This window comes from Cyanistes caeruleus, chromosome 4 (assembly GCF_971803275.1).
Source record: "Cyanistes caeruleus chromosome 4, bCyaCae1.hap1.1, whole genome shotgun sequence".
NCBI lineage: Eukaryota > Metazoa > Chordata > Aves > Passeriformes > Paridae > Cyanistes > Cyanistes caeruleus.
Genome location: NC_141704.1, coordinates 52,435,969 through 52,452,269, shown reverse-complemented (window position 1 = coordinate 52,452,269; position 16,301 = coordinate 52,435,969). Strand labels below are relative to the sequence as shown.

General features: G+C 38.1%; 1 protein-coding gene across 1 annotated transcript in view; it reads right to left on the bottom strand.

Moving 5' to 3' along the window:
- Positions 1 to 16,301, bottom strand: part of NELL2 (neural EGFL like 2) — a 137,199-nt gene that overhangs the window by 86,247 nt on the left and 34,651 nt on the right. Inside the window, exon 9 of the mRNA XM_086884647.1 lies at positions 15,819 to 15,921. Coding sequence (XP_086740773.1) covers positions 15,819 to 15,921 — 103 coding nt within the window. The remainder of the gene's footprint in view (positions 1 to 15,818; positions 15,922 to 16,301) is intronic.

The window sequence follows — 16,301 nt, the reverse complement described above, 5'->3', positions numbered from 1 at the left end:
GCTGCCACAAATGCCTCTTTTGCCCACTCTCTTGCCAGCCCACTCCCCTTCCACTGCCCACTGAGGAGGAACCCTGACAAACAGTAAAGGGCAGATCTGCACCAGGCTACCTGGAGGCTTCTAAAAACTTTGTCTGGTTAGGTGAATATTAAGCACACGTGGAAAGATTTCTAGAAAGACAAATCTACTTTTTTCTGCACGCCTTTCATCCTAAGACATTGGCACCCAGATCCCAGGCAAGAACAGAATGTTCCTCCTGTCTCCTGACAGCAACTGTCACAGCCAGTAAACATCCCATGATGCTGGTGATTCCTGTCTTTATTTTCCTTCAGAAATAAAAATGTTTCAGCAACATGAACATCTGGACTAGTACTGTGTAATTGGAAAAGTCCAGTGAAGATTTAATTTCTGCTTGGCTAGATGCTTCCCAGGATATTTTGATTAGTTTGTGATTGGTGTCTCTCTGGGGAAGCGTATCATCCTTCATCTTCCTAAATCCTTTCATTCAATAGACTGAGTCACAGTCAAGACATTACCCGATGATTAGCTGTTCCAGATCTTGATAGTTATTGCCTATGTAGCATTTCATCTACAGCTGAATTACATCAACCACTTCCTCTTCCCATCCAACTTCCACATTCCCCCAGTAGCTAAAATAATACATTTTGTTCAGAACACAGGTTTCTAAGAAGATGAAATGGGAAGCCTACAAAACCGCTTACAAGTTTGACTACTCTTGATGTATTTGTATGCATAAAGTGATCAAATATTACATTGGTAAGCATCTGTGAAAAAAATTATTAGCAAGGCCTGCTTATATTTACATAGCTGTATTAATAATGCAACTACCCTTTAGTATTATTTAACATATTGTGATGATATGGAATCTTCTCCATGTTCCTCTAGCAGAAGGAATCTTTCAGGAGCCCACTTGCTGTTGTGTTTGTTCAATGAATTATCAACAGTTTGTTAAACCATCCCTTCTCTTCCACAATCCATTCTTCTTCCCACTATATATGATATTGGCCTTCAAATGATACTTTCCTTTTGTATTATTATAACTGTCGATGCAAAATGCATGACTCAGTGAACTCCTGCCTTCCATGCACTGAGTTCTCAGGATGCCAAGTAGTACATTTTCTCATTTCTGCATTTATCACCTTCACTGTCTAGATTGCACATGCCTTCCCCTGAGGAATGTACACGTCCATGTACACTTCCCTGTGGTATCTCAGCTAGTTTGGATTCAGACTTATCACCAAGGGAAAGCAGAAAGTTTAGCACATTGGTCAACTCCTCTAACCACTTTAATTTCTTGTATTCACGACTGCCCAATGAGACAGAACTTGCAGTTTTGTGAAATTTGTCAGTAATTATGAGTGGACAACCTAAAAACTGGTAATGAAGCCTAAGTTGCCTCATTATTTGTTCACTTATGTTGGTCAGCTGGCAGGGAGGAAACTCACCCAAAAATTATTTCAGACAAATAAAACCTCAAACCTGTCTCGTTCACTTAGTTTTCCTACCTCCTCTTTGGAATCTCTTTGATTACATTTTCCTCTGTTCAGAGATTAAGGCCTAAGCATTGTGTAAATCCCATTAATCCTACTTTGCAAGCATACATAGTGCAAAACCACAGTGTGGTTTTATCCTTAGAAGAACACACAGAGATAATCGTCACCTTCCCTGAATTTCTTTCTTTTGACAGCCACGTCATTTCTAGGCATGGCTCTCACCCCTTTCTCATTTATCTTTGCAGGGATTTGAACATTATTTCTCCTTTGCTCGTTTTCTGGAAAGCACAAACTCCTCTGCTACTGCAGTCAGTGAGGCTGCAGACTTACTTCATTTCATGCCATCTCCCTCAACAATTCAAAATTATTCCAAATTTCAAGCTGAAAAATATATTGCAATTTTTTCCAGTCAATCACTGCTGAAAAGCTGTATATATCTGCTTCTGCTTCCTCAGCTAAAAAAAAAGAAAAATGCATTTGAAATCTTATCATGACAAGGAATAAATTACTATTTGTGTCTTACTTCTCATTAGCTGGAAAAGCTAAATGTTTACATTTAAATTTAAAACACAAAGTCATTTTTCTACAGTAGTCTTAGAATAAACTTACGACTATCTATAGTGTGAAGCACCTCCAACAACTCTAACAGGCTGTTTAGTCACACTGGCAAGAAGTCAATCTGAAATCCTAAATTCCTTCCCCTACCTCTTGTGTTCCTTGTATTTCCATCAGCTGCTACCAGGAAATTGCATAATTCATCTAACCTATGTGGTGGAGTTAAGAAGTCTATAGAATTCATCTGAATCCTTGAATACAGGTTCCTTGAGTCATCCTTAAAGACTAAAGAGGTAATCTGAGCGCCGAAAAAGCAGTGAAAACATGACTAAAAACTCTATTGACAGCCGTTCAGCTGAGACAAATAGACGTAACAGATGAGTAAAACTTTTAAGTAGGCTGTCAGACAGGGGAGTCTGGGAAAGAGCCTACAGCCAGTCAAAGACAAGGGACACTAATTGCAGAAATCGAGGTATCTCTTGGTAAGCAAAGATCCAAATTGGACCATGTGTTTGATGCCAGCTTCCCCTAAAAAGGGCATTACTGCTATTCACAATGCAGCTTCGGCTTGGTTAAACAGAGCAGCCAAAACAGTTCTACTGAATGACATGCAAAATTTTTGCTTTAGTGCAAATTTTATGCTTTAGTGCATATTCTTTCTGCTTGTTAAAGAGAACTGAAATATTTTGGCCTACAAACATAGTATTTTAAAAGCTTGGGCTTGCCTAATGTGAACAAAATGCCCACCCATTCTATGAAAAATTCACTGTGTTGACAATCCAATACTCAAATAATTTTCACAGCAAAACATCAAACTATAAAATCAAACACCTTAGACAAAAGCCTTAGAGGGTGTCAAGAGAAGAAAAGAAATTGAGGTTAATATTAATTAAATGACAACTGTATTAAAGTTATATTAAAGGTTTAGAAATAGGATAACAGTCTGACAGACCAAGACAACTCCAATGCAAATATTACAGGTCTGCTTAATCCCCATAAAGATGGGATTAGACATTATCTGATAGATTCCTCATGTCAGCTACCTGCAACACCAGTGACATAGCTCTATTTAGTGAAGGTGCAAATAGATATTTTATCAAATGCTGACAGGGAAATTTGTACTTTGTTCCATCTTTTCTCAGCTGGACTGCTGGGTACGCTGTAAAAGATATTTTTCTGAAAACTTTGTTAAAACAAAAATAGCATAGCTGGAAAACTAAACACCTCCCTAGAGCACCTTATGCTTCAAGACATGCTTAAACTCACCCATACACCCATCAGAACACCTCAAGTCACAGGCATTCACATGCAAGATAAAATTAAATGAACTGATTCAGACTGAGTATTAAGAATTTATGAAATTAATGAAAAACTGCTAAAGACTTGCACACTTTTGAGTCAGTATTTTGAAATCTGGGAGAGCTAAACAAATATCACCACACAGCATTAATTTACTACATAAAAAAAAGGTTTGTGTTCTCCATTGCCATAAGATGAAACCATCCATGGACATGACATGGATAGGAAGACACACACCTACTGCTGCAGCTGTGCTTACAGGGTGTTACTGCTAGTCTGCTCCCCAAGGACTTCAAATGGGCAACAAAAGGGAAATAATACATTTTAATCATTAGGATATTTTGCCCAGATTTTCCATAAAGAAAAAGAGAGGGCACCAATTATGCATAATTTTAAAAGACACATTTTTTGCACGTGACTAGTGAGACTGTGGCTTTCTGCATCTTTGTGGACACAGATCACATGAACATGTTCAGTTAAAGGCAAGTGCCTCTGAGCAGCAGAATTTTCCCAGATTTAGACAGTTTGACAGCATTAAAAAATATCCTATGCAAATACAAGCTCCACCATTGTATATTCAGGCATTTATTAGGGTAGAAAAACTTGGAAGTGATGTTTAGTTTCCACGCTCCCAAGTCAAAGGTTCCACACAGCTTCTGTTCCAGAAATTCACTGCTACCTCCAACAGTTTGGAGGTTTTTTGCCAACAGCTCGCCATATCAAGTACTCACAGACCAAAGTCATATTTAAGCAACTATCAGGGACCCTACAGATGCTTCCGCTCTCAATCAGAATCTCCTTGATCCAGAACAGTTTCCACAGATGTTTTAGCTAGAAATTCTGCACTGTGACTTCGCTGCATACACCTCCCTAGTGAAGGCACAGTATCCTGTGACCTCGCATCCATCTCACTGTATCTACTTTCTTCTCAGATCCATGTGCCTTCCCTTCTCCTGTGAACAGCAGCCTCTGGTTAAGTTGGCTGTTTCAGCAATACTCACGTTTGCCTTCTTGGTGCAAGCCAGTCTAATGTGCTCAGACTCCACTCCCAGGAGTGGAGCACCACATCCATTGCTGTTGTTAGATCTCACTTCTTTCAAAGGACCTGCATCTACCTCTGTACAGCAACTGACAGGGTTTCATGCTCCCAACTCTTCTTCCATCCACTTCTGTTCCCACATAAGGAATCTGCCAATCCTTCCATCCCTCCCTTCAGCCAGAATGACAGGATTATTTGGCATAATCACAAACACTCCAGATAACTGTATTTAACATTCTTAAGCTAAGTCCTTAGCATTAGTTCAGCAAAAGGTTTTTAACGCAGACAGCAGTGTAAACACATTTTTGGAAATCTTGATTAAAATTGGCTACATGAACTGGCTTTCTAATATTTTATATACTCACTCCCAATGTTCATTATCTAATAATATTTAACCAAAAACTAACATTAAAAAAAAATTGGGTATTACCAATAATTTTGGAAATTTTCAAAAGACAACTTTTAAAAGAAACCTATGTACATCTAACATGCTGTTACTCAAGGCTAGAAATAACTATTATCCATTGTACATTCCCAAACAATACAATACTTCATGCCTAAAGTCAGTTCAGGATTTGAAATAATTAAAAATTTAAAAGCAGCTGGAGCAGATGTTCACAGATTCTGCTATGTCACAGCTAATTTCTCCCAACTGTATCTATTGATATGCTGATTCATCATGGAAAACCTATAAACTGGAGTTCATAACAACTGTTAATGTAACTATTCCTTTTGTCTTTGGGAACTACATTAGTGAAAGAAAGCTTTACAGTCACTGATAATTTAAAAGAATCATATCTATTAATACCCCTATTGTCCTTAGAAGGACCTTTCCAGACATTAGACAGATTTCACACACTGTGCAATTAAGTCTGCTTATCTGTATGGAGTTGTATTCAACTCCAGCTGAGCTTCAGCTGCAGCAATTTTCCTCCTGCAGTGGCAAGCAGCCTCTCTGTATTCCTCCCATGTCAGCTGACCTTGCTTCCACTGGGCATATACCCTCCTTCTTTGCCTTAGCTTCATCCAAAAGAAGATCCCTTTTCAGTCAAGCTGACCTTCTGCCTCATCTACTTGACTTCCAACATTTTGGAATTGTCTGCTCCTGTGCTCTTGAAAGAAGGTGTTTAAAAAGTGACTAGCACTGATAGAACCAGTGATTCCCCAAGGATGTGATTCCCTTATTAATTGTATGTCTATTTTAACTTTCTGCTTCTAAAATGTATTCATTTATTCCCATGTTTCTTCACAGAAACTCACCAGCAGAATACTGCAAAATAAGTAAAATGAAAAACATGTGGTTACAGGCTTACATTGTATTGCCAACTCTATTCATCAAGAGTCACAGAAGACAATGGACAACATTTAAGCATTCTGAAGTCATACACCACTACTATTAAGAAGCCTGCCCAAGAAATTCACAACAACCATATGCAAGATTGTTATCTCCTCTATGCTATGCTCAGATTTGATTGCTCTTTTAGATGCCTTGAGGATCTACAAGGTTTCTAGATAAAGCAAGATGAAAACATCTACAAAGCCCCCCTTTACAAGCCTGAGAAATTTGCCTAGAGAAGAATACTGCACTTTAGTCAATATGCATATAACCTAAAGAGACATCTTAAGGAAACAATACCTAAATTTACATGTCTTTGTCAAAGTAATAACAACATAGAGAGAAGCATGGCTGTTCATCTTCCCAACCTTCAAAGTATTCAAAGTGCTCCCTCACTAGAAAAAATAGGTTATGTGCCTATTTTCCAGATGAGTCAAGAATATTTACTTGCTTTGATTTCAGGATGGAGGGCAGGAAAAAAAGTCTTCCAACTGAAACCAAGTGTTTTCTGAACCAATTTATTGTGTCAAACACTAATGTCACTGTAATTCTAACACTACTACATATGTATACACTGGACCAGAATAAAAAAGAAAAACCTAATAATAACTTCAATTTTTTTTTCATCTGTTGGGAAAAAAGAGTTCTAGATGTAAAATAATGTCAAGGGATTTTAACCAAATGTCACGAATTAAAATGAAATTGAGAAAACAGTCAAAATCATACTTAAAAATAATTTAAAGTAAGAAGGGGAAAACCAGAATTTTCATTTACAATAAGAAACTTACACAAATAATTTCAGTGAGTAGAAGATGAAAATAAACTAGTCAGCCACCCTGCAGAAAAAGGCTTAGGACAGTCAACCACCCTCACAAACAAATGAACAAGGCTTTCTTCTTAGTGGAAACTGATAATAAATAAAAATCCCCAAAAAGGCAAAAATTAGTAAAAACTCTCTGTAGTGGCAGAGAGGCAGAACAAAGTTACAGGAACACCACTGATACGGTCCTGGGACTGGTACAGTTACACAAGCAAATTGCAGGAACTCTTCAAATAAAGAGGACTGCAATGATGTTTTTGAAGCCAGCAGAAGAGGAAAGCAGGATAAAGGTCTGTTACACCATATCAGCCAAGATTTTAATTTTAAAGTTGTGTTTCACATGGGACTAAGTGACCATTATTTGAAGCTGAATGTATTTTACGAGCTGACAGATGTAGAAACAGTGATCAATAACAGCCTGGAGGTCTATACATCACACTTCAGATATCTGCAAGCAGTAGTTAAGAGAAGTAAACCAAGAAGTAGATGCTTTAATTCACTACATGTTTCCACTGAAAAAATGTCAAATTTCTGCAGTCCAAGAGACTGAAAGACATGGGTTTAAATCATCATCTTCATAAAATGACAAATAAAGGATAACAGTGTGCATCATTTTATATTAATCTCACTGAATCAACTTCATTCATATTTTACCATCCCTTCCAGGGGAAATAAGATCACATTTATTGACAGTTTTGTGGTGGATTTTCTTCCAATAATTTATTTATTGAGTTTCAGCTTTCACAACCTTCCCATTTGTTTCATTTCACACACATAGGCACTGTCAAAAAACTGTATGTGTGCCTTCTTCTACACTCCCATATCCCCTGCCAGTGTCTCCCCCAGGCCAGCTTTCCATCCAAACAATCCTTGTCAATGTGGCAACCCTGTTTTGAACACGAGTATGTCAAGTGCAAACTGGTCTTTGCAAAATTGTACAAGCCAGGAATCTCATTCAGTTGGTTGGCTGGATTTTGTAGAGCCTTGACTCCATCAGTACTCCCTGCTTCCCACTTCTTACATTTCTATGACCTTGTCAAAAACCTGTAGGTCTAGGGTTTTCAGCTACGGCAAATGTTTTCTTTTTTCCACAGCACATACCTACTGAAGATGCTTGCTACTGATAATACTGATAAATATAAAAATAATACCTATTTTGATAGGTATTAACAAGATTTACAGAATAAAGGGTTCAGGCAAAATATAGAATAACAGCTACAAGCTGCTGATTTGGCAATGTGCTCCTGATTATGGGACAAAAAAAAAAAAAACCCAACAAAAATCCCTCCCACAAAAAACCTAAAACAAAGCAAAAAAAACCCCACCACAGCCCCCCAAAAAACAAATCAAACAATAAAGAACCTCATATACCAACAATGCATATACAGTGACATAAGCACATCACTGCTGAGAACAAACATTGAAATCAGCACACATGCATGTGAATGCTTACATATTCTAGATGATTTTTGTAATTATAAATAGAACCAGATGTTTATAAATTATTATTTCATAGCTACCTAAGAAAATTCTGGTGAAATCAGCATTACTAAAGCTAGGGTACCAACTTATTAGAAGCTGGAACATAGCCAACCTGTCCACTCCCAGCTGTCTGAAAGCAAATATATTCATATCTAGCATATGTTAATGTTTTATTTGCACTGGAGATAAACTAAAATAATAATATGCTGCAGGTATTTTGTATTTTATGAACTCTCTGGTAAGAATATAATGAAAAAGGAATGGAAAAGATTAGCTCTTTTCCTACATAACCTCGACAAAATAGGTTATAAGGAGAGCAGAGCATGGCCTACAGCAAAATTCTCCATGTAAAAAAATATTTTTAATTCTCTACCAATAAAATTACCAATATTATGTTTCAAATTTCTTCTTTAGTGCAGATTGCTGTATATCCAGTGTAATGTATTTTAATGAATAAGGATTTTCTTAAGCATACTTTATTTTAGCATTCACTCCTCAGGCACACAGTAAGACTAAAACTAGATAATTTTACCATTGACTGGAGTTCTCCTCGTCTACTGACACATTGCCTCGATATCTAGAGTCTTCTAGTGGAGCTCCATAATGCATGGGGTCCAGAACAGCTAAAATGCCGCTCAGCTAGGAGGAAGCCACACTTTGAGGCATGAAAATCTGAGACAGGAGAACTGCTCCAGTTCTCCTTTGCTAACAAGGAACAACGAAATTCAAAGCACATGGGTAAGTGGGAAAGGAAACAAAATAGGAACAAAATATTTTGAGAAGTCCAAATACTGTAAGCTGTATTTCAATTTACTGTAAGCTATATTTTAATTTATAGAGAACAAAAGACACACAAGGAATGGGTTTCCTGCTCAGAGAGGAATTACAAGTCAGAAGATTCCGTTTTCCTTCTGATGAGAAATACTGGCCAGCTTACAAATTACAAAGGTCATGCGAGACTACATGCTCAGCAGCAAAAATCCCCTAACAATTCTGTCATTGGCTATTTAACAGAGATAAACCAAATATTGCTGTGGTGTAAGAGTAATTTGAAAATTTCTATAGCTTCACAATGGAAAATAGAGCAGAGACTGAGCACCTTGGGTCTGGGGTCAGACTGGCCCTGCCTACCAAAGCCAAGGGAATCCTTCCATTGTCTTCAGCTGTCTTTGTTTTGGGGCCTTTCCTGTGCTGAACTCATTCTTAGAGTGTCTCAGCTTCCTGAGATGTTACACATCCCAGAAAAGTGAAGTCTCTGAGGAGATCTTCCCAAAGCATGTGTACTCCTGATGGAAGGGAATGAAGAAGAGAAAGACAGGCTGCTCTCAGTGGTGCCCAGTAACAGGACAAGAGGCACCAGGCACAGATCAGAACACATCAAAAAACATTTGGACTGAAGAAAATACTTTGTCGCTGTGAGGATGACTGAGCACTGGCACAGGTTGCCCAGGGAGGTTGTGGAGTCCCACATATCCCAAATATCTGTGTAGATACAAAAAAAAGCCATCTAGCCACAGTCCTGGGCAGCCTGCTCGGGATGGCCCTGCTTGAGCAGGAGGGCTGGACCAGATCTCCAGAGATCCCTTCCAGCCTCAGCTCTTTTGTGAGACTGACATTCTAGGAGCTGTGCCGGATTCACAAATGAAAGGTGCATCAATTATGTTTTCCTATCACAGCTTTGTAAATCTATAATGTCTCCACTGATTTTACTGACTTACATGAGCTCAAGGACATGGTTTTTCCTCTTGTAAAATTATTTAATTAGAAAAATTATTTATGTCCTATTTTTAAATTAATATGAATACTGACTTTCTTTTGAAGTCTTAAGAAGTAATAGAATGGTTTAAACAGTTGGTAAAGTACAATGTAATTCATCTCAGTAGTACAAGTGTGTCTATAATGCTTTTTATCTGTCATCCCAATGTGTTACTGTCATTATATATAATTCAAAAGCCTGAAAAACAAGGCTGATGTGAGACATTTCAGCACAGAAAATCCAAAAAGTAGAGGCTGAATGTACACTATTCTGCTAAATAACATTCAGAAGTTCTGCATGCTGACTACATGAGCTTATAGTAAATAACACAGCTCTATGAAACAATCCAGTGTTGGCTATATTCAAGATACCTTTTAATACTATTCTGAAGTAGGGTAATTTATCTGAATTTTCATATTAAAAAGAAACCTCAGAAGAACAAAATTTATGCTCTATTTGCACTTATGTTCTTTCAAAAGCCACACAAGTATTTAAAATCAAAAAGCAACTATTTTTTTGTATTAACCAGAATGTTGCTTTTCCTCTATATTCTAAAGTGTGCATTTTTTAAAGAACTATGATAAATGAGAAATCTTTGTTTTACTGCTAAAAACTGCTTCTTCTTCCTCCAGTACTGCTGCCTGCTCTGACACCCCAAGCCTGCTGGCTGCCCTCAGCCCTCAGATTCATGCCGTGTTCCAGCCAGCCTGCTGGAGATGCTCTTCCATTTCCCTTCTTCTGATTTACTGCAAGGATAAGATGACCTATTCAGGCAGTGACTAATCACTTCTCCAAGCTGCAGCCTCTTCTCTGTGCCACACTGAATGCAGAAGCTTCTCCAGCCCTTGGCTGAACAAGGCAGGGGGCTGGCATCCCACTTTGCTGCTGATGGAAGTCACCTAAGGCTAGAGGATAAAAGCCAAGGGGAGAAAGTGGCAATTTTATAAAAATATGGACCTCAATAAACAGCACAGGCTTAAGTCCACAATGCTTCAAACCACCTGGATTAATTATGAGTTTCAGAGTAAGTTTAACCAATATTCCTTAAGTTTCTAGATACAAATTTTACGCTCTTGCTGATGGTCAGTTGCTGCCACAAAGAAGCAGATGGGCTTTCACAGCTCCTTCTCTCTGTGTCAGTAGGCTACAAGTGCTGGAGTTGGCAGAAGTGTCTAGCTTTGGAGGAAAAAGTATGGGTGAATTACGACAAGCAAGATGGTAGGCAAATCCCTTTAATTTTAATCATAACATGAAAAGTTTCTACAAGATATCAAGACAGATCACTGCATCAGAAACCCACACATGTTAATAAGATCTATAATGTCCATAGTTGTGTTTCAATTATTTGGTTAAAAAATCCTTCCCAAGTTATAAATCCCCCTTTACACACTCTCTCTCCACACCTGCTAGCACCAGAACTGTGAGCTGATCCAGTACAACCCTATGCTTCTCACAGTTGCTTAAAATACTTGTGTTAGACTACAGATTTGGCTGATGCACCAGAAACCCAGCAAATATCCAGTCTCAGAAGAAAAACAAACAAACAGGTATATGGAAAAATCACAGCCTGCATAATGAGCATATGGCTCAGATTTTAACCTATACTGGAATCTGTTGGGATGGATTTTAATAGTTTTCTATTAGGTCAGTATGTATCTGCAGCATCACTGTCAGGAAGAGAGTGATGAGAAGAGAGCACTTGCTTCCTGGAAATCAGTTGTGGTGATGGGAATTATTACTGCACCAGATGCTGGCACAAATATCACTTCTGGTCTTGTAAAATAAATAAAAATCAGTCAGTTTGTTTAAAATACACTAGTTCCATTTAAAAAAAATAAAGAGTGCATATAGCTTTTGGAGGTGATGCCCTGGTGTTAGTACATCGACTAATAAAAACATTACCATAATAAGATCTGCTGACTATGCATCAAATCTCTCAGCTGCTAAGACATTGGCAGTCCTTCCACAATTCACTTAAAATAAATGAACTCGTCCTTGGTACTTCTTAAGCCAAGCCTGTGGTCTAAAGCAATATTTATATGGTCAGTAGGCAGCCTTAATCTCTCCACAATTTCTATTGGTGCCTATCACCACACAAAGCAATTGCCTCTGCAGAGGAAAAAAAAAATAAATTAATGATCTTTTGCACATTTTTTCTCAGAATTCTTCTAAATTGCATTAAGCATAGAAAAAAGTAGTCTCTGGCTTCCAGTTCCAAACAGTTCTCCACAGAAAGCTCCCACTGAGCTGAGATGTATGCTATGGTAGCTGGGCTGAATTTTACATTGTCTACAGCTGAAACATATACCCAACACACTGGCCCATTCATCTGCCCTGGAAGATTACTGCTTCTTTTAGCCCATTTCAGCTAATAGAAAACACAGTGATAATTTGCATTCACTGCCATTCCTCATGCTACCAGCATCGACCTTCACACAAGACAAAACAGTACAAGTTGTCTGAATGGCCTGAAACAAAGGTATGGAGTTAGGAGAGAAGGTCAGGGTTCGGTTTTTGTTTGTTTTGTGGCTTTTTTTCTTTTGGCTCACAAAAAGAACCAGTCAAAGCAATATTGGTTTAAAAAAAATATCTAAACCATTCCTCACTAAGTGTTCTTCCCTGAACAAAACATTTAAGAAAAACATGAAGAATCAGTTGTGCTGAAATTTCCTAAGTGTTGAAAATGTCATAGAACAAGACAAAACAAAGCTTCACTGTCCAAAATGTAAATGATGGGCTGGGCTGAAATTTAATTCCTAGGATTTGGCAGCGTGGGAAAGTCTGTTAGCATAACAGTTTAATGCCAGAATCAGGATTAAAAAATCCAGCACTTTACATTCCTATCTTACACACCCAATATACATCACAGTAACTGATGTAAGATTAGTCTCACAACTTCAGCTGTCTAAAAGTTCAGTGTCTGATCTAATCACCTGGGCTCTGTACACAAGCCATGGAAGGAGACATCCACTTCCAGAAGACAGCTAATCCCACCCCTTCCAGCCCCTCTCTGCACCAAGTGCCTTCTGGAGGTGCCAGTCTCTGCAGCTGGTTATCAGGAGAGCCAAACTGGTGATGCCCACAACTAGTAAATGAAACACAACAGGTAAATGAAACAGCAAATGACAGCAGGCTTGAAAATGTTTGGTTACAGCGTGTAACTCCCTGCAGTCTGAGTGTTAGTACACATCATGGCACCATGTCAGCTGTACCAGCCAAGATGCTCTGAAGCAGTGCCAGGCACAAGCTGAGGGCACAGGGCTGATCAGAGGCCATTCCCAGTCAACCATTTGGATGCAGATAATCTGCTGGGAGTGGGAAAGGGGAAGAGGCTTTAGCCATGTGAGCCACAAGTGCCCCAGGACTGTGCCTGCCCTATTTTATTTACTACCATAAGTGAAGCCACTTCAGATTGTATTCCCAAGTTCTACATGCCTAAAGCCATGCAAAATGACTCCATCCTCAGTCACTGAGGGGTAAAAAGAATAAACAAAACCATGAAAAAAAAATCCCAAAAAGTCTGCTTGCTGGTCACTGAAAGAGCTGTGCTCTTAACTCTTCTCTGCCAGCTGTCATTAAATCAAATCTCACTCTTTTGATTTTTGGTGGCTTTGTTTTAACACCAACAGAAGAAAGGAAGAAGTGTGGAGGGAAGCACTCAGCCCTGGGGGAGTGAGACACAGCCACAAGGTTCCAGCAGCTGTCACTGCCTGGGCACTTCTACTCAAACAACAGTCTGGCAGAACTACTCATCATCTGGTATGAGAAAACAAATACCAGAAAGGAAACATCAATATCCATATATGCTCTATCTTGAAACAGATACTAAATCCAGCTAAAGAATAGTCTATCAGGCATCATTTTTTCTCAGCACTTATGACTGCTTGTCCAAAACCAAGGATATGGCTCCATGAGCAAGACCCCTGATTAGCTGTTTTCCCAATTATAAGCCATCTGTGTTTGCTCTGTATTATCTAGTCAGAAGCTATATCCCTTGCTGTTGTCCTGAGCACTGAGAACAATTAAGTTCTTCTCAGAACCTGTCCAGATGGAGCAGCTCAGCTTTGAACCCCTCCAGCAATAACTAAGTTCAACAAGCACACTGACCTCAATCAGCTCAGACCCTGACCCAGAGACACCAAGACAGAATACAGCTGGCACGTGTGGCACATCAGAGACAACTTGGCATTTCCAACAAAGTGGCCTGGAGAATTAGTGAGTGTCTTGTAGCCTCCATTGCCTCTAACTTCTACTCTTTCACTGGAATTTAACTACCTTGTCATTGAGACTCCAATTTACATTCTTTGTCCTTTGGCTCCCAGAATTTAGCCACTTTAAAAATAGCATGATTTATTTTAAAAGTCACTTTAAATAACCTAGATGGGAGTAGGAAAAAAAAAATCCAAAGCAATTTTAATTTATATTTTCTGATCTAATTATTTTCTCTGATAGTTTGTCAAGAAAGTAGCATGTGTGCATGCTAGTTATAAATTGAATTATGTACTGGCATCAAATTAGCAACACTGAAACCAAGACACTTTGATAATATTAAGAATATCAAACAGGAACTATCAGAGTAAACATCAGTGTGCTGTACCAGAACTGCATCTTAATTCAAAGTAGAATCAATGCTCTATGACAAGGTCAATGTCCATATGCTCATTCACATTTCTTAACTTTTGTCAAGACTCCAAATAAAAACAACTTTGGAAGAAGTCACATGATTTGAGTGCTTCCCCACTGACACCTGGATAGAGAATTCCCAATTCAATTTACAGGCAAAACATTGCAAAAACATACTTCAGAGGATCAGGTTTTCAAATTCTAACAATTTGAAATTGTCAGAGATTCAAACGGCCTCTAACAGAGATTTGAATGCCACACATCCCACATTCCTGAATTACCAATTACCCTAAGTCATCTAATATGCATGGAGATTCTGTGTAGCTGGTTAAAAAAAGTATTTGAATTCTTATTTCCTCTTAATTAGAATTAATCTACTTGAGTAAGTTAATAAGGTTTCATAAAAAGGGATGGTTTGTGTAACTTCTAACACAATTAAATATTAATAAACTCCGGTGGGAGCCAGATCAAAGAGTACAAAACGTCTTCCTGAGTTTTATCTTACAACATGTCACTTTAACCAGTTATGTATTTCCCTGTACTCTGTAAGAGGTTTTATACAGCAGTAGAACAGTGATGAAACCACACAGAAAAATCTCAACATCTACAGAATAAAGGAGCGTGTGCATCTCATGCTCAATTTCAAGAATGGATTCTACCACAGTCTGAAATAACTGACCATCACATATGGACTACACATACATAATCCATCTGAAATACTAAATATAGTCCATCTAGATAGTAATTAACCTGAAATTCCCCGTCTCTCGCCTCTGGTTACAACAAAACCAGAATACTATAGAAACTAAAGTTAATCATGTATCCAGTCCTAAATGACAATAGTAAATCACCTTTTTCCATTTTTCCTTTAATTCTTTTATGACCTCTTGTGAAATAACATTTCTAGATGTCTGGGTTTTGCAGGTTTCTCATTTTCTCTTCTTGTAACTAAGAAGAATCAAATCTGAACCTCCATTTCTAAGCTCAGTAACATGAGGTTGGTAGTACACTCTTCGTCTGATAAAGGTGTTGGAAACACTGGTCAAACACCAGGAAATTGTTCTTGAATTTCCAGCAGTTTGGTCCAAAACATAGATAATGGAAGTCTGCAGAAACCTTTATAAGTAACTTTTTTTCTTTTTAAATTTTGATAATATATATATACCTAAATTTTTTTAAAAAAAAACAACTAAAATGAAACAAAATATCCCACGTGAAACATTAAAACCTTCTGGTTATCAGTTTCCCAGAACACTTCAGAGAAGTCTAAGTTCCCAGATTCCTCAATCCAGCTATTTAATGACCAGCTCTTTAACTGACATACTTACAGAAAGGTTGACATTATTTAAGATTTCAAAGCATTCATTAGCAAGAGGCACAAGAGTAGAACTTACATTGACATTCCTTGCAGCACTTGCCATCCACATAGGCCAGGGCAGAGTTAAGTGGGCAGTCAGCAAGGGGGCAAATCAAAGCCTCGCACTGCACAGTACCGTTCTAGGAGAATAAAAGGTGCTTAACTGGTGGTTTTATTTAGCAATAGCAGAGATGTTCTCAAACACAGGAACTTGAAAATCTATTTTTAAATGCAGTGAACTTTCTAACAACATCCAAAAAAGACAGTTTAACGCAGGTCTTTTAATAACTACAGGAACAGAAACCATACCTTCAGAATGTCAAACATACAATCTTTTAACATGAATGATGTGCTCTTTCAGATGATAATGATCAATTTTTTTTAGAGGCAAATCTATTTGGAGGCAAAACATTCTGCCAATCAGCAAAAAAAACCTGACAGATTATTGTGAAATGACAATAGCACAGAACAATACTCTACCTTCCGATTTCATGTTAGAGACAATATATTTCTAAAAGGT